Source organism: Ambystoma mexicanum, chromosome 2q (genome assembly GCF_040938575.1).
Source record: "Ambystoma mexicanum isolate Mex_15411 chromosome 2q, UKY_AmexF1_1, whole genome shotgun sequence".
NCBI lineage: Eukaryota > Metazoa > Chordata > Amphibia > Caudata > Ambystomatidae > Ambystoma > Ambystoma mexicanum.
In genome coordinates, this window is record NC_090924.1 from 302946806 (window position 1) to 302974494 (window position 27689).

A 27689-nucleotide genomic window follows, 5' to 3' on the forward strand; every position below is an offset into this window, starting at 1 on the left:
TGCTAAGAGTGACTCTTTTTCTCCTATGCTTAGGCATGTTTTGAGAATGTCCTTTGACTTTGTAATGTGTTTTATGGTCTATGGGGTCTTTTACTCCATAGGGCTTCATGTGTTTTTGGTATGTGGGTTACACAGCACCCTCAGTGCAGTAACCCAGGGGTGTCATAGTGACCCCCAAACATAGACTCCATATCCTGGGACTGACTACTGTCTCCCATGGCATGTAAAGTCACCATTGACTTTACTAGTCTTAAATTGTGAACAGAACCAGTACAAATCATCATATTGTGGACGTACTGGTAGGGGTAATTCGATTGCCCCCGGGGTCTGTTTTTCAAGGGGGCACTGTCCAGTCCCCCCTTGTCGAGTTTCTGGCTGGTTGCAGTGGTTACCACGCGAAATATTCCACCAGAATATCTCCTATGGGATTTTCCCATTCATTTTAAATGCATCACTTTTTTGGTGCAATGTTAAAGATGCCTCCGGGTTATTTATTTAATATTTATTCCCCGGTCGGGTGCTTTTGCCAGAACTCGGTTTTAAAATGGCGTTTGTGTTCGCTTCTAACTCCAACCCAAGTCGAGCCCTTTGTTCCACTTTTGGCGGGCTTCTGCACAGAAGCCTCCAAAAGTGGTGCCACTCTGTCTGGGTCTACAGGATATGTGGCAGGGGGGGGAATAGGCACCCTGGACTGAGTTGCCTCAGCAACTCAAGTCGCTCTCTTGTGTGATTGGCCCAGTGGTCAGCCGCCCGGCTCACCACTTAGCATGTTTGATTGACAGCTAGAACTGATGAATGGGGGTTTTCTGCATAAAAGCAGGGCTTTGGGGACTGGAACTTCAGAAGTCGCCACATGACTTAAAGAATCCGAAGAGGGAGAAGCTGAGCCGACCTGCAACGACGACGCCACCGGTGGAGCCCTGCTGAACCGAACTCACCACTTCCCAACGACAGAGAAGATCTTCCTCCAGGAGTCTCTTCTTCCTTTGAGGTGGTAGGGTTAACCAGTTTGCCCTTTTTCGCCTTCCTAGATCGTCTCGTGGTCGATTTCGCCCGTGCCAAGCACCCCGGCGGCCGGATAGCCACGCTTCACCACTACCACGAATAAAAGGGTAGTACCTTTTAACCGGGAAACTCCGCGGCTGGTTTCTTCCCTGGCAGTGCAATGACCTCCAGCTTTCCTCCACATCGAGATCTTATCTTCCCCTGGACGAAGCACCGACTTGCACCCGCTGCCAGGAACAACTGCCCCCGCTGGAGCTTTCTCACCATTTCAGGTACTGTGTCCCGCCTGGTCTCCCTCGCAACAGACTGTTCAAGGTGTCCTGTAAATCCTTGACTCTTTATCATGGGTTGACCTCGAACCTGTTAACTAACTTTTCTGTACTGATCCAACTCCTTTTTGAACTATCTGCAAAGACTTTTAAAGTGTACTTCAACTGTGTGGTATTGGGCACATTCCGCCTTGCTCTCTCCAAGAGTGGGCTTGGCCTAGGAACTTTTTGCTCTACAGTAGACCTGCCTTTCTTGACTTGCTGTGGTTCTTTAAAAAGTGTTGGTATTGTGTGTTTTCCTATTTCTGCCTTTTCTTTCCCTTTTTAAACTGAAATATTGGAGTGTCATCTAAGGTTACGCGCTGACCTCTGTTTTGAAAATAAGTGGTGTCTTAACTTAGACTTGTCGAATAATTTAATCAGGGAGGTGTATATATTTTTAGTGCCCGTGTATTTTTACAAGTGTGTTTATAAATAAATAATTATATACTTTTATACCAAAGCTCTGGTCAGTGTTTGCTTGTGCTACTGTATTTTTGTACCTAATGTGTATACTCTATATACTGCCTAACTCTTCTTGAGAGAAGTCTGACTGCTCAGCCGCAACTACCAGGTAAATCTGGGTGGTACAGACTGCTACCAATTGGGTTTACTGCTAACACCTGTAGTCTTAAACTTTTTGCAGTGGTCCCTAAGGGAACTGCACAGGTTTGTGCCTAACCACTACCTCAACAAAAAGGGGGGGGGGGGCAGGGTCACTTCCTCTGTGCAGGGAGGCGATGCAGCTCTTGTTCTGGGCAATCCAGCAGGAAGTTTCGATCTCGGCAGTTCATCTGGCCGGAGACGGCGGACGCTCTGAGCAGTCAGAGCGTGATCTCTCACGAGTGGGAGCTGGCTCAGGAGATTCTCCTGGAGATCTTTGCCCTTTGGGGGACCCCTCAAGTGGATCTCTTCGCCTCCAGTGCCAACCGGAAGTGCGAGAGGTTCTGCTCGCGGGAATTTCCTCTAAAAGGAGCCTTGGGAGACGCGTTCGTGGTGGAGTGGTCATTCCCACTGCTTTACGCGTTTCCTCCAGTGCCCGTCATCACGCAAGTACTGCGGAGGTTACGGAGGTTCGGTTCCCGGATGATCCTCATTGCTCCGAAGTGGGCCCGGAGGATGTGGTACCCGGACCTTCTCGACTTGTCCATCTGCCCTCCACGTAGTCTTCCCTACCGAGACGATCTGCTCTCACGGGAGTGGGGTCAGGTTCTCCATCCAGAGGTCAGATCCCTCAACCTTCACGCTTGGCTTCTGAAAGGTTGAGGTATAAGGATTGGGACCTCCCTGAAAACGTGATGGAGGTGTTGCTTTCGTCCAGACGGCCAGCAACAAAGTCTCTGTACCGTTGCCGTAAGTTCTGCGACTGGTGCAGGGTTAAGAATGTGGATCCTTTTGCATGTGACATTCCCATGGTTCTGTCTTTTTTTGCTTTCTTTGGCCCACAGGGGTGTGCAAGTGGGTACCATTAAAAGTTACCTGGCGGCGCTGTCCATACTTAAGCGCTCGTCTGAGGAGTGTTCTTATTTCAAAATTCCTTTAATTTCTCAGTTTTTGAAAGAGCTCACTAATTTGTTCCCTCCGTCACCTTTCCAGATGCCCGGTTTGGATTTGAACCTTGTTCTAAAGTTCCTAATGGGTGCTCCATTTGAGCCTTTACATTCTTGTCCTTTGAGACTGTTAAGCCTTAAAACTGTATTTTTAGTTGCAGTCACTTAGTTACAGGCACTTTCAGTTAAGCCACCCTTCACTGTGTTTCATAAGAACAGGGTTGTCCTTAGAGTTCGTCCTTCCTTTCTTCCGAAAATGGTGTCGGAATTTCATTTAAGCCGGAAGGTCTTTCTTCCCACATTTTATCCTCCTCCGCATCCTGGTAAGGAAGAGGAGAGGCTCCATAGGTTGGATCCTAGGAGAGCTTTAAGTTTCTACATTTCACGCATTTCCCGGGTCAGAGTGGATGATCAGCTCTTTATAGGTTATGCTGGAAGGCGTTTGGGACAAGCTGTTACTAAGCAGACTTTCTCTAGCTGGATTACTTGGCAATTTCTGAATGTTACCGCTTGGTGGGTAAGGACCCTCCGGTAGGCTTACATGGCCCATTCTTCTAGGGGTATGGCTGCCTCTACTGCCCTGCAGAGGGGTGTTCCTATTCGTAACATCTCTGAAGCAGCCACTTGGGCTTCGGTCCATACTTTTGTACGACACTACTCCCTAGATTCTATCCATGCGCAGGATCTGGCCTTTGGCAAGGCGGTCCTTTACGCTGCAATTTGATTGGGCATTCTAAATTTCTATATTCTAAATTCTTTTTCCCTCCTCCATATCTTGGTACTGCTTTGGGAGTCTGTCATAGATATGGAATACGTCGGAGGACCCAATCCCCTCGAAGAACAAGTTACTCTTACCTGGTAACGTTCTTTCGATGAGATGGTCCGACGACGTATTCCATATCGCTCCCAACCCTTACATTTCCACAATGCTTTCTGTGGTCATACTGGCAGTAGATTGGTGCCACACGTTCTTGGAAAAAACTACAAGCGAAGCTACGGGCGTCGTGCGTCCTACTTATAACATCCGGTGACGTCGGCTCGACTGAGGCCCTCGAGGACAGCGTATCGACATCATTGACGCAGAAAGATTTTCCGAAGCAGCACAGCTGTGGTGACTACTGTCCTATATATGGAATACGTCGTTGGACCATCTCATCGAAAGAACGTTACCAGGTAAGAGAGTAACTTGTTCTTTTGCAAATCATTTTGGATTATAAAATGGTTAGTCACTCATTGCCTGTCGGCGGGATCCATGGGCTCTAATCTGTGACCTCGAAAAATCACAACCATTGTTTGCTTCTTACCGTACCAGCCTGGGATTGCCAGATCTGCAATGTGTAACCACCCTTTGCGGCTTCTTCGCAGATTAATAAAATGCTAACACACGCATGCTAAGACCTATTTACTGCGTTTCAGCCTACCTCTAAGTTTGATTATACTTACATGTGCCCCTGTATTTCTTTTAAATATAAATTAGATTTATTTTGGACTTTACAGTGTAAATGATTAAAAGGAGCCCCTCCCCTTTTACAGTTCTACTCTCGCAGTTGTTAAGTGCGTATCTGTGCACTCCGCTGAACTTGCATTTTTATTCCAAGTTTATTGTCACTATTAATATTGATCTTTGTGACAATATCAGGAGACAGGCTTTTTTAAATTAGCAGACAGTTTATTTTGGCAGATGGGGCATACTGCGATAGATGGATTTGCCCAATAGCACACGCTTATGTTAAGTGGAAAAGCCACGATTTGCGATTGCAATTCAGGAACTTGAACACATTTCTTCCCAGATACAATTGGTAGAAATATTCTTTAAACATCTGGCCCTCAGGGAGTTGGAGATAGCTAAGCGAAGGGCTCGAGAAGGAAGGTATTTTAGAAGTGAGAGTTTGGTGTAGTACGGGCCCCGTCCCCAGAAAGGCTTATGGACGATGCAGAGGGTCTTGTTCTTGAGCCAGTGGACAGATTTCAGGGCTGGAGAGATGCATTCCCTGGGCTTAAGGCCAAGGTCAAGTCTCGCAGTCCTGTTCTGGATCAGTTTCAGAGGGAGTAGAGGAAGGCAGATTGAGAGAGAGGCTGTTGCAGTAGTCCAGCCTAGAGAGCACCAGTGCTCTGGAGATGGTGAGCATCTGGGGGGAAGTGAGAAAAGGAAGAATAGCTCTGAGGAGGTGCAGCTGGTAGTGGGCCTTCTTGGCAAGCTCTGTGATGTGAGGAAAGAAGGAACGAGTGGAGTCGAAGATGACACCAAGCTTTTTTCCCTCACATTAAGCAAAGGAAGAGGGCCCAAGGAGGGCGGCCAGAGTGAGGGAGGGAAAGCGTGAGCAGGGGTCCAATGAGAAGGATCTCCGTCTTACTGGCATTAAGGAAGAGATTGTTGGAGGCGCACCAATCCTGAATCATGGACAGTCTGGAATGAGTGAGAGAGGAGGGGAGCCTGAAAGAGAGCAGTGTGTCATCTGCATAACACTGAAAGTTAGAGGAGAAGGTAGAGATCAGGTGGCCAAAAGGGGCCAAGTAGACATTGAGGAGCCAAGGTGAGAGGATGGAGCCCTCATGAACACATGTGGAGGGAGGCAGGGATTGAGGGAGGGAGGGAGGGAGGGAGGGAGAGAGAAAGGTCAGTCCATGAGGAAGGAGGTCATCCACGCCAGGGCCTGATCTGTGATGCCCAGGTTCTCACAGACTCGATATATCAAAATGGTGTAATTAACCGCGTCAAAAGCAGAGGAAAGGTCAAGGAGGATGAGGACAGAAGGAAGGGTGTAGTCAAGATTAGAGAGCAGATATTCACAGGTGTTAAGGAGAGCAGTTTCCGTGCATCTGGCTGCTCTGAAGCCAGGCTGATATTCATGGAGACAACCAACAGATTCGGTGTGTAGAGTAAGCTGGGAGATGGCCAGCTTTTCCAGGAGTTTGTCCAGGAAAGGAGTGATGGAGATCGGGAAATAGTTTGCCAGACAGGTAGGATCGGCAGAAGGCTTTTTAAGGAGGGGGTGCACAAGGGAGTCCTTGAGGAAAGAGGGGAAAGGTCCAGTGGCGAAGGAGTGATTGCAGATCGGCCAAGGCAGGAGATAGGGTGTCAGTGTGTTCCTTGGTGGTTCTGGAGGATCAGGGGAGCACCTGTTTGGACAACACTTTCATAGATCGGAGTTGTCTAGAAACATCATAAGATGTTGTCGGAGAGAAAGAGGAGCAATGAGGAGGAGAGGGAGAGGCGGCCAGAGGGGAGCAGAGAGATGTAGAGGAGAGAGGGGACGGGATGTCCTGAGTTTTAGTGGTAAAGTGAGAAGCCAGAGCCGTCCAAAGGGCCTGGGAGGGAACAGGAGAGATTGAGACTGCAGAAGGATTGTCCAGCTCCTTGCAGAATTTTAAGAGTTTGGCCGTGTTAGAGGCCGCGGAGACGCTGGCTTGAATGTGGACTCTTCTTTGAAAGGACAGGGAGTCTGTATTGCCTTTGGAGCAGGCGGCAGGCCAGTTTGTCAGAGGATGCGCACAAAGCCCTCCACTACCTCTCAGCCACCCTGCACTTGCGTTTCAGGGCGGCGAGTTCGGAATCATACCAAGAGTTGCACTTGAATGTAGGCTTCAGACGGATTCCCATGACGGGGGCAAGGACGTCCATAGTTTTGGAGATAGAAAGATGCAAGTTAGAAAGGGCTGTCTGAGTGTGTGTCAGCCGCACGAGGGGCAGTGAAAGTAGAGGCAAAGGCATCCACTGACACACGCTTCATGGGCCGAATGACAGAGAAAATGGGTGGCATTGCTGTGGTGGGCTTAGCATGGGGGACAGATGGTTTCAGGTGCTAGAACAGAAAGTGGTCAGTCCAAGAGAGAGTGGTGAGCGGGTTAGAGAGGGGGATGTCTGAGGAGATCCAAGTGTGTCCGGCAGAGTGTGTCGGACCAGAGGGTAAAATGGAAGCTGAGAGAGTGTTGCAGAGATTGCGGAAGAGCCCAGAGGAGGGATTAGAAGCATCCAGGTGGATGTTGAGGTCTCAGAGGAGAAGTTGAGAGGTATAGGCAAGGAGGGAAGAGGAGAGGTAAGCCCACTCTGAGAGCAAGAGGGCAACCTGGCCAGGTGGCCTGTAGATGGTGGCCACAGTCGGAGAGGCCCGGAGTGATGGAGAGCCTGCAAACCAGGCATTCAAAGGAGGAGTAGGTCTGCATAGGATGACAGAAGCAGGGACCCACACCAGAAAGATCAAAGTTGCTCCATCTCCGGTTCGGTTGGTTCTGGGTTCAGAGAAGATCTTGTAGCCATCAGGGAGGAGAGTGTCAAAACTCGTGAAAGAGCTGGCCTTGAACCATGTCTCGGTGAGAGTGAGGACATCCAGGTCAAGTTCTTCGACGAGATGGCATATTTCAGAGGAGAGTTAGACAGCAGAGCGAAAGTTGAGAGTAGCGACATGGAGCAGGATGCCACATTTGAAAGACTTCCAGGGTGGGGTACAGGCTTGAGGTATGCCCAGCTGAAATGGTAGAAGGGCCAGAGAGTGGTCAGGGATGGTAGCAGGAGGTGGCATAGTAGCCAGAGAGGAGGAGGAGGAGGAAGATACCATAGAGGTGGCAGAAGACGGAGGTGGCAGAGGAGCCCGAGAGGTGCGAGTCAGGATTGCAGGAGAAGGAAGTTGTTAAAGCGTGGGAGACTCCTATCAAAAAGGAGGAGATTGGGCTGAGGGCCCTGGATGAGGACGGTGCCATTCAGAGAGACATTAATGATGGTCTTGGAGGAGTGAAAGGAGGCCAAGAGGACCTCCCACCGAGTGCCACTGTTAGGCAGAATCCTGGGCAGTGCCCTTAGGGACCACTACAAAGATTAATACTACAGTTGGTAGTACAATTTCACCTTTGGTACGAGCCTGTACTACACAGTTAGTTCTAGCAGTAGTGGAGCAGCCAGACTTCTCTCAAGAGCAAATGAGCAGTAGTAGAGATTACACAAAGGACTACAATTACTGTGACTCAAGCAAACACCGACTCAAGGTTTTTGGTAAAGTAAAAGTACATTTATTTTTAGACCATCTGTTCACAAAACACTTCACTTTTATTAAATTAAAACCACACTTAAAATACACTACACACAAGCAATTCCCCTTGTATAGAACAATTCAAGGTAAGTACCTTTGGATTTGACAGACCGGTGTTGTGAAACAAGACGTTACCGGGGGGTTGTTACGCGATCACTTTTTGACAGTAATGACAGTTCGGTCTTACGAAAGAGAAGCGTACCCGTGAGAAGAAATGTTACCGTAGTCAAACACACTTAGCACATGAATTAACACAAGAGAGTTGGGGGCAAAAATCATAGGCAATACTTTTGTCAAGGCAGATGGAATCAAGAGACACTTTCTAAAACGTAGATAAGTCAATAGGCCTGCGCCAGTGTCAATGGGACAGGGGTCCTGTTGTCGAGGATCACAAGGTTAGAACAGTTCACGATTCGAGATTGCCAGGAGTACTTGGATATTGTCAAAAGGGGAAGCAAAAGTTATAAGGGGGAAGGAAGATGAGGAAAAGCCTTTGGTCAGGAGAAAAGGGGGTTCGCCCTAGTTCCTCGAAGTCGGACAGAGTACCTTATTCGTATGAAGAAGAGCTGGTGCTACAGCAGTTGTTCCTGGTAGTCCTGCAGACTCACGGTTCCTGAAGCTTCAGTCGTTGGGACAAGAAGGACGACGTCTGGAGCGATCTGCACTACCCAGGGATGAAGCCAGCAGAAGCATAGCAACAGTGAATAAAAGGTGCGCTCCTTTAAAACAGGAGAGGCTCTTCAGGTGGCTATCCGGACCATTACAGCTGTGTGCGATTTTGACCAAGAAGAGGATCCTCTGCCTGTGGAAGGTGAGCTGGTTGATCCCACCAAGCTCAAGGGAAGAGGACTCCGGACTGGATCTTCTCTGGTTGTTGAAGGGTAGATAGCTCAGGACTGCAGCAGGGCTTCACCGGGACTCGGGAGTTGCAGCAGCCGTCTTCTTCTCCGCTTCTCTTCGGTTCTTTGCAGTTCCAGTGGCGACTCTGACTTCCATCCCAAGAGTCCTGCCTTTTTATACCAAAATCCCCTGTTCACCCGGCCTGGCTGTCAATCACTCAGCAGGGGGGGGTTGTCTGGCTCGGGCAACCACCTCAGCCAATCAAGACAAAATGCGACCTGGGTCTCCCAGGAGACCCTGTGCAAGGGGTGACTACACCCCTCCCTCACATTCAGCCCACCTAGACACCCAGATGCCTGGAGGAGGGCTTCTTGGTAGAAGCCCGGCAAAAGACAGTGAACAAAGGAGGCAAACCTGGTTTGCCGCGCTAAGTAAAACACAAGAAGGACTTTAACAAAAAGAAATGGCAAATAAACCCGACCGGAGCCAAAGGAAAAAGTATTCGGCCAAGCGGGTTTATGTTGGAGGCTAATATAATAGCCTAAAACAATGCCATTTTTCAATAATATAATCACGGTAGAAAAGTTAGGGTAGATACCACTGCCACCAGCCAAGTCTAAATGTTAAGAACGAAACAATGCTCTAGGAGGTACAGATAAAAAATGGTTACTGAGTAACCCTTCCCAGTACTCCATGTACTGGATCTGTGGTTAAATGACTAGGTAAAGTTAATGGCAACTTTACCTTTTTCTGGGGGACAGTAGTCTGCCTCAGAAAATGGAGTCGGTGGGAAGTCTAAAAGACAACCCTGTGTTACTGCACTGAAGGTGCTGTGTAACACACAAAAGAAGGGGGCTACTGAAGTGGTGTACTCCAGAGTCCACAATCACAAAAACAGATGAAATGCACATGGCAAAACATGGGTAAGAGTGGAGGAAAAGCTCACACTCTTACCAAGTGAAAGAAATAACTCCAGAAATCCAGCAAAGCTGCTGGGGGGCTCACTAGGTGAGGGAAATTAGCCATAAAATGAGAATTCTGCTTAACAGGCTGCGCCGCATGTTTTCAATCTGTGACGCTTCCCTCTTCGTCGCCAAACACCTACGGTGCACAGCACTGCAGTCTTGTACTGCACAGGCATTGCTTCAGAGGGTCCGATCCTCTATTTATAAAAGATACTCAGTGTGGATGTAGCGCAACGTGCGACGAATCAAACGTCCAGCATCTCCTGCGTTACTGCGTCTCAGAACACCACGCCCTTGTCCTGTGCTGGGAGCGGGTGCGGCGGGCGGCTCCATTCACAGGCTTTTGTGGGCGGGGAGGGTGTCGGTAGCAGGAAAACCGACATTTAAGGTTGGCAGAGTGGCGGGGGGGGTCCCCTAGCTTGCCTCCTCCGCCGGGATCCCAACACCCAACCACGCCTTGGTGCACGTACATCCTGCCTCTCTGCTTTTGGAGTAACCAGCGCCTCATCTTTTTGTTTTGATACGCCGCTGTAACAACCACCACTGAGAAAACCTCTGGTGCCTCGCCTTTCGCATCTCTATTGGGTCCTCCCTGCTCGTTTACCCTGGGCCGTGTACCGATGCAGCTGTTTTGTAGTGGAACCCTGGCTTGGGGATCCTGACCAGGTGAGTGCCTTCAAGAAAGCTGTTTGGGGCTCTGTGGACGACCGCAGGGATAGGTTGGTTGGGAACTGTGTGTGGGGGACAGTGGGGTGATTCTGGTGACAAGTTCTGCAATGTTTTGGCAGGAAGCTTGTTGGGTGTTTCTGAACAAGGCACTGTCCTTAATTGTGGAAGCACCAGTGTTTTGGGTAGAGGGAGCAGATAAGCAGCATTGCAGAGGTGGGAGGTGTTCCTGTTCTCAGGCTAGTCTGTGCAAAGATATAGGGCTGTTTTTTCTCGGATAGCTTAAGTTTTATATGGTAACCGGTTACCGGCACAGGTTGCTTGTGCACATGGGGCAGTACAATTCTGCAAAAGTTATGGATGCAGCTCAGTTTGGAGCCCTTTTTGCCATGGTACAAGAGAGGGTTGGGGAGGTGGATAAGGAGATGTCCCAATTAAGGGACACAAAGCAATGGAGGGCAGAGAGCTCAACCTGGAGGAGCTAAGGGGCTTCCGAGGATACTTATTCTGGTCAGGACTCATAGGAAAAATTCCCCCACCTTGTATGGGAGAATTCTCATTCTATGGCTAATTTCCCTTACCTAGTGAGTCCCTCAGCAGCTTTGCTGGATTTCTGGAGTTTATTTTTTCCACTTGGTTAGAGTGTGAGCTTTTCCCCCACTCTTACCTTTTGTTTTTCCATGTGTATTTCATCTGTTTTTGTGATTGTGCACTCTGGAGTACACCACTTAAGTAGCCCCACACTTTTGTGTGTTACACAGCACCTTCAGTGCAGTGACACAGGGTTGTCGTTTCGACTTCCCACCGACTCCATTTCTGGGGCTGACTACTGTCCCCCAGAAAAGGGTAAAGTTGCCATTAACTTAAGTCATTTAACCACAGATCCAGTATACCCCCTCTTATATGGAGTATTGGAAAGGGTTAATTCTTAGCCCTTTTCATCTGTATCTCTTGGAGCATTCTTTCGCTCCCTTAACATTAAGACTTGACTGGTGGCAGTGGTATCTACCCTAATTGTCCTACTGTGATTATATTACATAATGTGGTATTGTTTTAGGCTATTTTAGTAGCCTCGAACTAAACCCGCTAGCCCAAATACTTTTTATTTCGGCTCCGGTTGGGTTTAATCGCACTTTTTTTTTAACATCCTTCTTGGGTCTTTCTTAGTGCGGCAAACCAGGTTTGCCTCCTTTGTTCGCTCGACCTTTGGCAGGCTTCTGACCAGAAACCCTCCTTGGGCGTCTGGATGTCTAGGTGGGCTGAATATGAGGGAGGGGTGTAGTCACCCCCTGCACCGGGTCTCCTTGGAGACCCAAGTCACACTTTGTATTGATTGGCTGAGGTTGTTGTCCGGGCTGGACAACCCCCCTGCTGAGTGATTGACAGCCAGGCTGTGTGAATGGTGGATTTTGGCATAAAAGGCAGGACTCTTAAGTTAGAAGGCAGTCGCCTCTGGAACTACAAGGAACCAAAGAGAAGCAGAGAAAAAGACGGCTGCTGCAACCCCGAGTCCCGGTGAAGCCCTGCTGCAGTCCTGAGCTATCTACCCCTTCAACGACTAAGAGAACAGCTAGTCCGGAGTCTTCTTCCCTTGAGCCTGGTGGGATCAACCAGCTTGTCTTTTCTTCAGTCAGAGAATCCTCTACTGCGTTGTTACGGAGAATTCTCTGTTAAGGCTAATTTCCCAAACCTAGTGAGTCCCCCAGCAGCTTTGCTGGATTTTTGGGGTTTCTTTTTTTCTCCTGCTAAGAGTGAGACTCTTTTTCTCTCACTCTTAGACATGATTTGAGATCCTTTGACTTTGTGATGTGTTTTATGGGCTATGGGGTCTTTAACTCCATAGGGTTTCATGTGGTTTTTGGTAAGTGTTATTCAGCACCCTCAGTGCAGTAACACAGGGGTGTCCTAGTGACCCCCAAACATAGACTCTATACCCTGGGACTGACTACTGTCTCCCAGGGCATGTAAAGTCACCATTGACTTTACTAGTCTTAAATTGGGAACAGAACCAGTACAAACCATCATATTGTGGAAGTACTGGTGGGGGTAATTAGATTGCCCCATGGTCTGTTTTTCGAGGGGGCACTGTGCAGTCCCCCCTCGTCGAGTTTCTGGCTGGTGGCAGTGGTTACCACGCAAAATATTCCTTAAGAATATTTACTATGGGATTTTCCCATTCATTTTAAACGCAACAATTTTTGGTGCAATGTTAAAGATACCGCCGGGTTATTTATTTAATATTTGTTCCCCGGTTGCGTCTTTTCGCCAGGACTCGGTTTTAAAATGGCGTTTGTGTTCGCCTATGTAACTCCAACCCAAGTCGAGCCCTTTGTTCCACTTTTTGGCGGGCTTCTCCACAGAAGCCTCCAAAAGTGGTGCCACTCTGTCTGAGTCTACAGGATGTGTGGAAGGGGGGGTTTAGGCACCCTGGACTGAGTTGCCTCGGCAACTCAAGTCGCACTCTTGTGTGATTGGCCCAGTGGTGAGCCGCCCGGCTCACCACTTAGCATGTTTGAGTGACACCTAGGACTGATGAATGGGGGTTTTCTGCATAAAAGCAGGGCTTTGGGGACTGGAACTTCAGACGTCGCCACAGGACCAAAGAATCCGAAGAGGGAGAAGCTGAGCCGACCTGCAACGACGACACCACCGGTTGAGCCCTGCTGAACCGACTCACCACTTCTTCCGACAGAGGAGATCTTCATCCCGAAGAGTCTTCTTCCTTTGACTGGAGGCGATAACCAGTTTGCCCGCCTTTTCGCCTTCCCGGATCATCTCGTGGCCGCCTTGCCTGTGCCAAGCACCCCGGCAACCGGGATGCCATGTTTTTCCACTACCGCGAATAAAAGGGTAGTACCTTTTAACCGGAGAACTCTGCGGCTGGTTTCTTCCCTGGCAGTGCAAGGACCTTCAGCTTTCCTCCACGTCGAGAACTTCTCTTCCTCTGGACGACGCCGCGACTTGCATCCACTGCCAGGAACAACTGCACCCGCTGGAGGAATCTCTCCACTTTCAAGGTACTGTGTCCGCCTGGCCTCCCTCGCAAGGGTCTGTGTGGGGTGTCTCGTAAATCCTCATTTTACCACTTGGGTTGGCCCTAGGCTGGCTAACTGAACTGTTCTGAGCTGATCTGATTCCTTTTTAAACTCTCTGCAAGACTTTCCAAGCCTTTTAAACTGTGAGATCTTGGGCACATTGGTGTTCTACTCTCTCCAAGAGGGAGCCTGGCCTCTGAACTTTTTGCTCACAAGTAGACATTGACTTTCCTGCCTTGCCGAGTGCTTCTAAAGTATTGTGTTGTGTGCTGTTTCTAATTTCTGCCTTTTCTCCAGCATGGGGTCTGTCATGGATTCACATGCTCATGAATATTACCCGTCGTCAGGCCGGGAATACTCGGTATAGAAAAAAATCAGTATCAGTTTCGTTTCTGATCTGTCTTTCTTAGTAGTAACCAATCACTGGTCTCTGGGTCATACTGCCCCCAGCCAATGACTGCCCTCTCCCTAAGCCCCGCCTCTGGCAGCCATCCTCAGATTTTTACTGCACGTTCAAGTGTTGGGAGTCCTCGAGCTTTTGCTGCGTTTTCGCATTTTTTCAGGAGATGTTTCTCATTTTTCGGTTAAAAAGAGCCTCAAGCTCCACCGTTTCTACATCCAATCAACGGGGACCCGTTTCCGAGTTTTCTACGCCCCTCAAGGGTGAAGATTTCGTCGAGTTACGCTTTTGGAGGATTCCAGAAGTTCCGAGGCCTACCCCGGACATGGCCCAGGAAAAAGGAAGCTCGACGCCCGGGAAGCTGTTCAGGACCTGCCCTGGATGCCAGCTTCAGAATGTGCTCAAGGAGGACGAGCATTCGTTATGCCTCTACTGTCTCCATGAGGACAAGACGCACGTGGATAAGGACTGTGCGTTTTGTGGGAACATGTCGGAGCGGACCATGAAGGATCGCCACCTCCATCTCGCCAACTGGCTGGCAGGTAAGAGCCCGTCAGGCGAGAAGAAGAAGAAGTCCGAGCGGTATTATAAGTCCTGTGAGGGCGCCCCAGCGACGGGGGCCCAACAAAAGGCCAAGCTCCGCGTGCACCAGGAGCGCCGAACGGTCAGGCTCCTTGGCTGCCAGGCAGGGCGCATCCTCCCCGGCGCCATCAACCACGAGCCAACGCTCTGGCTCGGGTAAGAGGAAGTCCGAGAACCCAGCGAAGCTTCTGGAGAGGCTCCGGTCGATATTGAATATTCCGGCAGAAGGGGAGCGAGGCTCGGACCCTCCCCCCAAGGTGAAGGCCCGAGGCGTGCATAAGGTGACGATGGCCTTAATTCACCCTGCTAAGACCTCGATTGAGGATGTCGCAGCGGCCCTGGCTCAGCCTGTGGAGGCGACCTCAGGATCCAGAGTCTCCCTGTCACCGCAGAGGGGGGAGTCTTTCAGGCCCATCGAGAAGACACCCACGAAGTCCCTGTTGGAAAAGGAGGGGGGAGGGGCAGGTGGCCATCGTGGATACGGACACGACCTCTGAAGAAGAGCTCATCGAAGTCGTGGAGGAGGCCCAGCCCATTGGGAGGGATCCCGACGAGGGCGATGACGAGAGCGACGGTGTCGCCGACGAGGTTCCTCAAGAGCCCGCTCGCGCCCGTCGTTTCCGGTGCCGCAGGACACTTCGGCAGCCATTTTGTCAGCAATTCTGTCCTTATGCTCGGAGATAAAGACAAGGTTGCCCCTCCCCCCGGCGGAGGTACCTGAGCCAGACCCGACGGGGGAACCGGAGCCGGGACCTTCGGAAAGTCCACCGCATAAGAAGAGGAGGACGCATCCTCCACCACCTCTGCGGCCCGCTCTGCTTTCCCCCCGGTCAACTACCCACGGGGATGATACAGGCACGGACACGGCTACGACAGGTACAGATGACGTCGGAGGCGACGACGGGACGTGTCCCCCGTCGCCCCCTGCTTGGGCGTCCCCGCCCGACAAGATTGGATCCTTCCATACCATGATTTCCAGGGCATCCGAGCTCTGCCCCGAAGAGAAGAAAAAGGAAGGGTTCCTTTACCAACGGCGCAAGGCTAAAAGGAAGACGGTCTTCGCCGTACCACTTCTGGATGACATCTGGGATGAGGGGCTCTCCCTCCTCAAGAACCCTGCCACGTCGCCTGCAAAGAGGGACCGGTACGAGAAGAAGTACCGGGTCCCCGACGCTGCCCCCCTTGTGCCTTCAGGCACAACCTACCCAGGATTCGGTCATCTCGGCAGCAGCAAAGAAGAAAGCTGGGGGGGGGCATCGCCTCGACATCAACTTTCCCGCTGGACGGCGAGGGCAGGAAGCTGGACACGATGGGACGACGGGGTTGTCTCATCCGCAGCGACGACTATCAAGGCGGCCAACGCCCTGGCTATCGTAGCCCGCTACGACAGGGAGTTCTGGTTCAAAATCGCCCCTCTATTGAACTTCCTTCCGGAGGCCAAAAGGGCTGAGGCCCTTGAAATCTTGCAGGAAGGTGAGATTGCTTCGGACCACGCCATCACGGTGGCAACGGACATCGCCGACACCGGTTTCCGTCAGTTGGGCCACGGCGTTTGCCTGAGACGACGACGATGGCTCAAGGCGACGGATTTCCACCAGGACGTACAAGCCAAAGTTTTGGACATGCCCTTCAACGGGAACAACCTGTTCGGAAGGCCGGTTGATGAGTCCCTTCAGGCTATCAAGACAGACACGGAGATTGCCCGGGCACTGGGAGTGCTCAACAACGACGGCCATCCTTTCGGAGCGCCGGAGGCAGACAAGGTGCCTCCAAGGGATCCGGCAGTGGCTCCTCGGCGTACCGCCAAGCGGCAAGATCTTCGTCTCAGGAGACCTACAGGGGACGCGGCAAATCATGTGGTGCCCGTCGTCGACAGGGAGGTCAAGGAGGCAAGGCGGCCTCCAAACAAGATTGAACCGACCGTGGGGTCGGGCCCCCGCCGAAGCACCCCAGTGGGAGGCCGGCTGACGAGGTTCGTCAGCGTGTGGGAGTCCATCTCCACCGACAGTTGGGTGCTGGACGCCCTGGCCCAAGGGTACGCCCTCGAGTTCCAGAAGAAGTGCCCTCGCGTTCCACCCGTGGCCAGAAAGGAAAATCACATTCCTCAACTACTGTTGAAAGTAAGGGCGATGCTCAGAAAAGGTGCCATCGAGCTCGTCCCAAAGAGGCTTCATCCTGGACCTGCGATGACTGAAGAAGTACATCAAGGCACAGAAGTTCCGGATGGTCACCCTCCAGCACGTGCTGGGACAGCTGGAGGAGGGCGATTTCCTGTCATCGTTGGACTTGGAGGATGCGTACTTCCTCATCCCCATCCCCATTCTAAAAAGACACTGAAAGTTCCTCAGGTTCGTGGTCCAAGGGCGGCACTACCAGTTCAAGGCCCTCCCGTTCGGATTGAAGTCGGCACCCAGGGTGTTCACCAAGTGCCTCGCACCGGAGGCGGCGCGGCTGCGCCTACAGGGGATCCACGTCTACCCCTACCTGGACGACTGGCTCATCAGGGCAAAGACAAGGGAGCTCGCCTCGGAGCACACTGCGAAGACCGTCCAGCTGCTCACGGACCTGGGGTTCTCCATCAACTTTCCAAAATCCCACCTGGTCCCGTCGCAAGTCGCCCTGTTCCTGGGAGCCAAGCTCGACACAGTGGCGCGGCTGGCCTCGCCGTCGGAGGAAAGGACCAGGACATCCCGGGCAAGGTGCAGCGTCTGCTGGCCACGGACATGGCCAGGGTAAGATCTATCAAGTCCCTCCTCGGGATGATGTCCTCCTGCATTTATCTGGTGCGCCTTTGCAGACTTCGGATGCGCCCCTTACAAGAGTTCCTCGACGCCGGCTGGGTCCAGTCGACAGGCAGCTTCGAGGACAGGATCCCACTCAACGAGACGTTCCGTCAGGCGATCCGGTGGTGGGGTACCCGCTCTCATCTGTCAGCGGGCACGGACTTTCAGACCACAGCTCACCAGGTGACGGTGACGAAGGATGCCTCCCTGGAAGGTTGGGGAGCGCACTACGGAGATCTTCACGCGAGAGGCCTTTGGCTCCCGGAGGAGAAGTCACTCCACATCAACATCTTGGAGCTCTGCGCAGTGTTCTGGGCCCTCAGGTCTTTTCTTCCATCCCTCAAGGGCAAGGTGGTGAGGATCTTCACCGACAACACCACCACGATGTTCTACATCCGGAAGCCGGGCGGAACCAGATCCCCTGCCCTATCCAAGGAAGCCCAGGATCTGTGGCATTGGGCCGGCGCCCAAGGGATGTTTCTGGTGCCTTTTCATCTCGCAGGAATAAAAAACACCTCCTTTCTCTGACTGAAGAAAAGACAAGCTGGTTGATCCCACCAGGCTCAAGGGAAGAAGACTCCGGACTAGCTGTTCTCTTAGTCGTTGAAGGGGTAGATAGCTCAGGACTGCAGCAGGGCTTCACCGGGACTCGGGGTTGCAGCAGCCGTCTTTTTCTCTGCTTCTCTTTGGTTCCTTGTAGTTCCAGAGGCGACTGCCTTCTAACTTAAGAGTCCTGCCTTTTATGCCAAAATCCACCATTCACACAGCCTGGCTGTCAATCACTCAGCAGGGGGGTTGTCCAGCCCAGACAACAACCTCAGCCAATCAATACAAAGTGTGACTTGGGTCTCCAAGGAGACCCGGTGCAGGGGTGACTACACCCCTCCCTCATATTCAGCCCACCTAGACATCCAGAAGCCCAAGGAGGGTTTCTGGTCAGAAGCCTGCCAAAGGTCGAGCGAACAAAGGTCAGCGAACAAAGGAGGTCGCCGACTCACTCAGCTGCGCTCGTGCCACGAGTGGGAACTACGCCAGGATCAAGTGGATCGACTCTTCTGACGATGGAGCGAACCCCAGATCGATCTCTTCGCGACGGCGACAAACTCCAAGTGCCGGAGGTTCGCCAGCAGGTTCCCCCAGCCGAGGAGCATGGGCGATGCTTTCTCATTCCCCTGGGACGGCCTATTTCTTTATGCGTTCCGTCCGTTGCCGTTGCTGCTCCAGCTCATCAACCAGCTCAAGAGGTCCCAGTGCAGGATGATCCTCGTCGCACCGGCGTGGCCGAGACAGATCTGGTTCCCGGACCTTCTGGACTTGTCAGCGTCCACACCAGTCAAGCTGCCGTCGGACGCGGATCTTCTCTGCAGAGAAGGAGGCGCCATTCTTCATCACAACCCAGAGTCGCTGAACTTGCAGGCCTGCTCCTGCAGCACTAGAGTTTGGAGGGTACGACAGCCGACTGCAGAGAGGTTCTTGCAAAGGCCATGGCGTCCTCAACTCTCAAGTGCTACGGACATAAATGGAAGAGAAATGTGAATCCATGCCAGACCCATGCTGGAGAACAAAAGTTACAGGTAAGTAACTTGTTCCTTCCCTCCCTTTTTCTGAACTTATTGGAGTGCCATCTTTAGTTAAGTGCTCACCTCTGTCTGGAAATAAGTGGTGTTAACTAAGACTTGTCTAATAAGGAATACGGGATGTATATATATTAATAGTGACTGTGTTTTGGAACTTTCTTACAATAATAGTGCTAGAGTGGTTCTAAGTGTGTCTTTAAATAAATAATTATATACTTGATACCAAAGCTCTGGTCAGTCTTTGCTTGTGCTACTGTATTTTGGTACCTATCTTGTATACTCTATATACTGTCCAACTCTTCTTGAGAGAAGTCTGGCTGCTCAGCCACAGCTACCAGGTAAATCTGGGTAGTACAGACTGCTACCAATTGGGTTTACTGCCAACACCTGTAGTCTTAAGCCTTTTGCAGTGGTCCCTAAGGGAACTGCACAGGTTTCTGCCTAACATGCGTCGAAATCACTGCTGTGCTGTAGCGGTCCGGATAGCCATCAGAAGAGCCCTCTGCTGATTTAAAGGAGCGCACCTTTTATTCATCGTTGTCTTTTTCACTGCTACTGGCCTCATCCCTGGGTAGTGCAGATCGCTCCAGACGTCGTCCTTCTTGTCCCCACGATTGAAGCCACAGGAACAGTGAGTCTGCAGGAACTACCAGGAACAACTGCCGTGGCACCAGCTTTTCTTCAACGGAATAAGGTAATGTGCATACTTGGTCTTTCTCTCCGTCTGACCAGTCGAAATCGGGGTGAACCCTTTTCCTCCATGAAGATTTGTTCTTTCTTCCCTCCTTCTTATAACTTTTCTTTCGACAATCTTTACGAAATCTTGGCATCCCGAATCTCGAACTGTTCACCGTGTGATCGTGTGATCATCTGCTTGCCTTGAAAAAGTATTGCCTTTGATTTTTATTCACTTTTCCATTATTTTAAATTCTTGAGTACAAAGTGTGTTTTAACTTCGTGAGCATTTCTATCCGCGGGTACGCATTTGTATCGCAACACCGGTCTGTCGAATCCTAATGTACTTACCTTGAATTTGCTGGCACAAGTGGAATTGGTTGTGTGTGGTGTATTTTACGTGTGGTTTCCCATGTATAGAAGTGAAGTGTTTTATAACAGATGGTTTAAAAATAAATGGATTTATATTTTTTACCTGAAACCTTGAGTCAGTGTTTGCTTGAGTCACAGTAATTGTGGTCCTTTGTGTAATCTCTGCTACTGCTCCCATACTCTTGAGATAAGCCTGGCTGCTCCGCTACTGCTACCACTTTAACATAGTAGTACAGGCTTGTACCAAAGGTGAACTTGTATTACCACTTGTAGCCTTAATTGTGTTTAGTGGTCCCTAAGGGCACTGCACAGGATTCTACCTAACACACCTCCCCAAGGAAGCATTTCGACCATTAATAAAACTGAAAAAAAGAAAAAGGAACATGCTCTGGGTGCCCCTCTCTAATCACATCCCCTTTAACCCCTATGGCTGTACCCACACAGACTCCCGCTGTTGTTGTGAGGGATTTAGTGATTAAGGAAGGAGGGACTGGGTCTGCACAGGGGGGAATGCCAAATAGCTCGGCGGCACAGCCCGGTGGAACTAGGTCCGCAGAGCTTTTATGGAGCCTGGTGCCAGCGATACCCAGCTACTGGCTTGACACAGGGGCTGCGCCAGCAAGCCTCATCCCTCCCCGGGGCCAGCGGGGATGGGGTCATCCACCATGGAACCCGTGGACGAGGGTGGCACAAGGGGATCCGACATGGGGGCAGGGAGGTGGCGGGGTTACTGGACACCACCGCCCTGGTCGAGGGTTACTGGACACCACCGCTCTGGTCGAGGGTTACTGGACACCACCGCCCTGGTCGTCTGTTGGGCAGTGGTCTCCCAGGGCTCCTGGTTGGGCTACGCCTTGGCCAGGGCAGCAGGGAACTGGGCCCTTGGGTGTGCCCGGCAGAGAGGGTGCTACATCTTGGACAGCAGAAGGGGGAAAAGGCAATGTGGCAGGGGGCAAGTGGGAGGTCCCCCTATTGGAGTATCTACGGTAGCAGGAGGGCCAATGAGCGGCGGACATTTCAAGGTATCCAGACAACCCCATTAGCACATCCCACAAGTTTAGTTCCGGTGACGCGAAGGCTGCCTTCATTCCGGTGGAAGCAGGTATGCTAACCTGGCACACAGTTTAGTATATTAATCTATTCGAAGGGATTGTGTCCTCCGACGTATTCCTTATCTTTGATAATACGTTTCCAGCTTGCTGGCCTCGGAAATTTTTTCTGTAGAGGGCGCTGCGTGTCGATGTCTGCCGAGTCGATGTTCCTCGACGGCCACCGCATCGGCGCCAACGTCACCATGCCCATAAATAGCCACGCGCTGCGTCCGTTACTCAGTTCCGTTTTTCCGCGCTTCGTGGGGCCTCGGAACGTCGTTGCTCAGTTCAGTCAGGATAACTCTATATCTACTCGAATAATACCTACTCGTTCTGGATGGCATCTTCATCGGAACAGACGCCGCGATCCGGCTTCAAGAAATGTCGAGACTGCGGTAAAAAAATGTCGATAACGAATCCACACAGGAACTGCTTGTGGTGCTTAGGATCCGAGCACCATTGTTCGGAGTGTGAGGACTGCATGTCCATGACGGCGAAAGCCTTGAAGGAGCGCAAGGGGAAGCTCGAGAGAGGTAAGTCAAAAACCTCCTCGAAGGTTTCTTCGGCTGAGTCGAGGCATTCGTCTCCTCGCCGTCAAACATTCCCATTCTAGATCTCTAAGTAGCTCCCACCATTCGTCGAGATCAAGACACTCAAAAAAGAGATGTCGAAGATCCCCTTCCTTGTCGTCTTCTGTGTCCCCAGAAAGGGTCTCCTGTCCCACAAAACACAGCTCTCAAGCTGAGTGGGAGGAATTCAGAAAGAAAATGTTAAGCGTCTTCGAGAACGTGGCCTCGACCCACTCGAAGACAGCTGAGGGTGATACCCCGGGTGAAAAACCCAAAAAATCAAAACGCCGCGAGTCGCAGCACCCGGCGAAACATTCCACCCGAGTGCGCCACGAGCCATCGGGTAAGAAGGCACCATCTTCAACGCCGTCGTCGAGGATTCCTTTGTCGTCGAGGATTCCTTTGTCGTCGAGGATTCCTTTGTCGTCGAGGATTCCTTCGTCGTCGAAGGTTCCTTCGTCGTCAAAGGTTCCTTCGACGCATGGATCGGCGCCATCGACGCCGTTGTCGAAGGGTTCCTCGACGCCATCGTCGACAAAAGAGAAGACCAAGGCTACTCCACAGCCGACGGTGATTCTAAGGGCCTCCGGCACGACGCCGAGACCGTCGTCGATGTCCTCGAGTAGGATCCCGATCCTCTCGAGTTCTTCGAGACCCCTTCCAGTTTTTTCGACGCCGGTCTTGGCGCCTTCGAAGCCTGTCCCATCGGCGTCGACAACATCGACGTTTTCTCGCCCAATAATGACGAGTTTGGCTCCTTCTGCCTTAGAGATGGGTTTTAAACCATTTCAGAGGTCCGAGTACCCTGGACTATCTTCAATTTATGAAGAGGGGGAAGATTCTGACCAGGAAACATTTGGGTTACAGAGGACCACACTGCCTATTTCAGAGGATTTCACCTCTGAGAAAAGAAGGCTGAAGGACCTACAAGAGTCACTACATGAGGCAAGTGGGCTGGACACTTCCCCAGAAGTGGAATTTGTTAAGCCAGACCCAGGGGAACATGCCGAAACACCCTATAGAACCCTTATGGCAAGAATTATTGAATTTATGGGTTGGTCTGCGCCTTCCCCTGTTTTTCAACAGGATGATTTAACAGACATTTTAGACAAAGGTCCACAGGAGGGCCCTGTGGTCCCCTTCCATGCAGCCTTGCAAAGGAAAATTACATCTAATTGGGAAACTCCTGAAGTTATCCCTGCGGTCAATAAAAGATTGTCAGCCAAGTATAGGGTAGCGGCTGCTGACCCTGAATACTTATCAAAACACCCGACTCCAGAGAGCCTGGTGGTTAAAGCGGCAACTTCATCTAGCAGTAGGACCGCTTACCTTACTGTCCCACAGGATAGAGATGACCAGAGGTACGATTCTATGGCGAAGAAAGTCTTCTCTGCTTGTAGTATGGCGTTGAAGTCTATCAACGCCACCTGTACGCTCGCCAGGTTCAGTCACACACTATGGGAGTGTGCTTAATCAGCGGCTGACTGCATACCCGAAGGAGAGGAAAAGGAAGTCTTCCTTAACATTATTAAAGATGGCAAAGATGCCATGTGCAAATCACTTCAAACTGGCATCGATTCCGCTGACAGTATCAGCAGGGCCATGGCGGCAAGTACAACAATCCGCAGGCATGCGTGGTTGCGAAAGTCTGGCTTTGCTCCAGATGTACAGGCCAGACTTTTGAATATGCCCTTTGACGGCTCTTCACTATTCGGAAAAAAGGCTGATGACAGTCTGGAAAAGTTAGACTTCTAAAGCGGCAGCAAAATCTTTAGGAGCTGCTATCCGCCAAACTCCTTTTCGCCCCTCAGGAACCTCTGGGAGAGGAAAGTCCTTTCGCTATTATTCCGCATTCGGGAAAGGCAGAGGACAGCCGGCTCAAAGAGGCCAAAGGAGATCCACCCGAGGTGGACGGGTCAAAAGTACTAAGGCCGCAGCAGCAGCAGGTGCCTCTTTACCCTCGGCATCTGCATCAGCCGCCCCCAAACCACTCTGAGGCCATTCCACACAATACACCTGTAGGGGGCAGCTTAACTCACCATCTGACGGAATGGCAGGCTATAACGTCAGATGCTTGAGCATTGGAGACAGTTGCCCAGGGTTACTGCCTACCCTTTCTACACATCCCTCAGAGTCCTCCACCGGGGAACAGCTCTCTAAAAGTTCCAGATTCGCTCCTCTTGCAAGAAATTATAGACCTGCTAGAGAAAGGTGCCATAGAACCGGTACCTGTAGCGGACAGGAACAAGGGCTGGTACTCCCCCTACTTTGTCATACCGAAGAAGGACGGAGGACTGAGACCCATCCTGGACTTGACGAGAATTGAACAAGTTCCTCAGGAAGGACAAGTCCAAGATGGTAACTCTCTCTCAGATCCTTCAGGCCCTCCAGCTCCAGGACTGGCTGGTATCTTTGGACCTTCAGGATGCTTATTTCCATGTGCCAATCCATCTAAAACACAGGAAATACCTGAGGTTCGCAATTGGCGACTCTCATTATCAATTTCGAGTTCTGCCATTTGGGCTGACCTCCGCCCGAGGGTCTTCACTAAGCTAATGTCGGTAGTGGCTGCGAGTCTAAGGAGGGAAGGGATCCACGTCTACCCCTACCTGGACGATTGGCTGATCAGGGCTGTATCTTCGGAACAGGCTCAGATCCAGCTAGATTATGTCTGCCACTTCCTTCACAAACGGGGCTTCTCCCTCAATTTAAAGAAGTCACAGATGATACCATCACCGAGACTCCAGTTCATTGGAGCGGTCCTGGACACTTCCCTGGGAAAAGCCTCGCCACCAGAGGTGAGGGCTCAAGATATTCTACAGATGGTCACCAAGTTTCAAAATGCCCAACGTCTCCCAGCCTTCGACTTTTTGAGTTTGCTAGGCCTCATGGCATCCTGCATCTTCCTTGTGCCAGAGGCTCGCCTGAGAATGAGATCTCTTCAGTGGGCACTGAGAAGTCAGTGGTCGCAATTCACAGGGAGAATGACAGATCTCCTCCGGATTCCAGACAAGGTAGCCCGCGACCTTCAATGGTTGGCCTATCCAGAAAACATCTTGAAAGGAGAACTGTTTTGGCAACCATGGCCGGAGATCACAGTAGTCACAGACGCCTCACTCACGGGGTGGGGAGCCCATGCCAACGACTTGACCATCAGCGGTTGTTGGTCTCCATCGAAGTCCAGACTACACATCAACCTATTGGAGCTGAGACTGAGAGCAATCAGACTAGCGCTGAAAGCTTTCCTGCCATCAGTACAGGGGAGAAATGTCCTGATAATGACGGACAACACGGTGGCCATGCACTACCTCAACAAAAGAGGAGGCGTAGGATCACTGCCACTGTGCAGAGAGGCGATGCAGCTCTGGTTTTGGGCAATTCGGGAAGGAATCTCTCTATCGGCAGTCCACCTAGCCGGAGAGAAGAACTTGACAGCGGACGCTCTGAGCAGGCAGAGCACAGTCTCCCACGAGTGGGAGCTAGCTCAGGAAGTCCTTCAAGAGATCTTCGCCCTTTGGGGAACCCCTCAGGTGGATCTGTTGGCCACAAGCACCAACAGGAAGTGCAATCTGTTCTGTTCAAGGGAATTTCCCCCGAGAGGAGCTCTGGGAGACGCGTTCGTAGTGGACTGGGAGTTTCCACTCCTTTACGCGTTTCCACCAGTCCCTGTTATTCCTCAAATGATCAGGAGGTTGAGAAGATTCCGGAAAACCATGATCCTAATTGCCCCGGATTGGGCCAGGAGAACGTGGTACCCGGACCTTCTAGATATGTCCATCTGCCCTCCAATCCGTCTTCCATTCAAAGCGATTCTTCTCTCGCAGAAGGGAGGTCAGGTTCTCCATCCAGACACCAGAACCCTCAACCTTCACGCTTGGCTTCTGAAAGGGTGAGGTACAAGGATTGGGATCTCCCTGATGACGTCATGGAGGTGTTGCTTTCGGCCAGAAGGCCAGCAACAAAGTCTTTATACCGCTGCCGTTGGAACAAATTTTGCAGCTGGTGTAGGGAAGAGAATATCGACCCTTTTTCATGTGGTACACCAACGGTGTTATCGTTTCTACTCTACTTGGCAAACTCAGGCCTTCTAGTTGGCACTGTAAAAGGCTATCTCACAGCGCTTTCTATCTTCAAGCGCACTGCGGAGGAACCATCGTATTTCAAACTTCCTCTAGTGGTACAATTTCTCAAGGGATTAACTAATGTTTATCCCCAAAACCATTCCACGTTCCCTTATGGGACTTAAATTTAGTCTTAAACTTCCTAATGGGCACTCGATTCGAACCACTTCACTCTTGTTACCTGAGATTTCTCACGCTTAAAACTGTCCTATAGCGCTAACATCTGCTAGGAGGGTGAGCGAGCTACAAGCTTTCTCCTGTAAACCCCCACATACAAATTTCCACAAGGACAAAGTTGTCCTACAGGTGAAGCCTAATTTCCTCCCAAAGGTGGTTTCTGAATTACATATTACTCAGAAAATTACCTTACCTTCGTTCTACCCTCCTCCCCATCCGGGGAAAGAGGAGGAAAGGCTACATAGGCTGGACCCAAGGCGAGCTCTCAGCTTTTATATCAGCAGAATGGCTAGGATCAGGCAAGCAGACCAACTGTTTGTAGGATACTCCGGTCACAAGTTGGGACTACCCATAACAAAACAAACCATCTCCAGGTGGATTATTTTGGCCATTCTGGAATGTTACAAACTGGCAGGGAAAGAGCCACCCCAAAAGCTCAGGGCTCATTCAACCAGGGGTATCGCAGCCTCTTCGGCTCTCCAAAGAGGGGTACCGGTCCGAGACATATGTGCGGCTGCCACATGGTCGTCCGCACATACATTCACAAAATTTTACAATCTGGATTCCTCCACTACTCAAGAGACCAGATTTGGCAAGGCCGTATTACATTTGGTCCATCCCTAAAGGGATACATAACATTCTCACTCCCACCTCCAATTACATGCCACTTCTATGGGAGTCTATCAAAGATAAGGAATACGTCGGAGGACACAATCCCTTCGAATAACAAGTTACTTCTTACCTTGTAACGTTCTTTCGACGGGATGTTCCTCCGACGTATTCCTTATCGCCCCTCCCATCCATCCCCGCAGTGATACTTCCCTTGTGGTTGCAGCTTACGCTCCTTCAAGGTCAATAACCAATTCAGGCATGACTTTTCTTATGCTACAAAACGGAACTGAGCAACGGACGCAGCGCGTGGCTATTTATGGGTATGGTGACGTCGGCGCCAATGCAGTGGCCGTCGAGGGACATCGACTCGGCGGACGTCGACGCGCAGCGCCCTCTACAGAAAAAATTCCCGAGGCCAGCAAGCTGGAAACGTATTATCAAAGATAAGGAATACGTCGGAGGAACATCCCGTCGAAAGAACGTTACAAGGTAAGAAGTAACTTGTTCTTCTCTTTGTTGGAAAATTCATTAAATGAAGACAACAAGGATGAAAATCCTCCCATTGAGAGATCTATTGTTAATTGGGCTTTGCAATATTTTCAGCAGTTATTGTAGTGAAGTATGCCAAGTTGCAACCAAAATTGTCGTATTTGCATCTTATCATATCGATGTATCGTGCATTGGGCATGGTTGAAGTACGATAAGAGGTTCACAGTGGCAAAAGTTGGGATAATCGACTTTGTGTAAATTGCACTGCTCCAAAACCACAATCCCTGAGGAATGTGTGACAAGGGTTTATATGATTGTATGATTAGCATATACCTCATAATACACTGCAGATGTGTCTTGAGAAGAGTGCTTAATTCATGTCAGCCTGGGCAGATGTACAATGAGCCTTGTCCTTATTGCTTGAAAGGGTACTTTATACAGCCAATGAACCATTGAACAAGTGAATGCTACCACTGTTTGTATTTCTCAGGATATGATGTGCCTTTTATGGTTAATTTCTTTTTTTTTCCTATTTTATGTTTATCCATCAAGATGCCCAATGAGGCTGAGCTAATTCTTATTGTCCGAGCCTTTGCTCAGAAGCTGTTGTTTGATCCCAAACCACCAGCATCTGTTCTTGAAATTATTTTGGCATTCGGGGTAAGTAGCTTCTGTTAACTTGCGTGTGTGTTTGTGTACACATACATAGAGAGAGATGGCAAGCAGCTTCAATGTTATGGTGTGATTAGAAATGCATAGAAAAACCCTCCTAACTGGGATGTGAGAATAGAAAAGGTGGTTCAAGCTAACAAGCCACACATCCACAGAGGTTCACCCAGTACCTTTGC

The 27689-nt window shown here is 50.6% G+C and overlaps 1 protein-coding gene across 6 annotated transcripts in view; it reads left to right on the forward strand.

The window, feature by feature from the left end:
• Nucleotides 1-27689, forward strand: part of LOC138569353 (uncharacterized) — a 1814236-nt gene that overhangs the window by 1343814 nt on the left and 442733 nt on the right. For all 6 annotated transcript variants that reach the window (XM_069647265.1, XM_069647261.1, XM_069647266.1 and 3 more), the window contains one exon: nucleotides 27394-27501. In XM_069647265.1, coding sequence (XP_069503366.1) covers nucleotides 27394-27501 — 108 coding nt within the window. The remainder of the gene's footprint in view (nucleotides 1-27393; nucleotides 27502-27689) is intronic.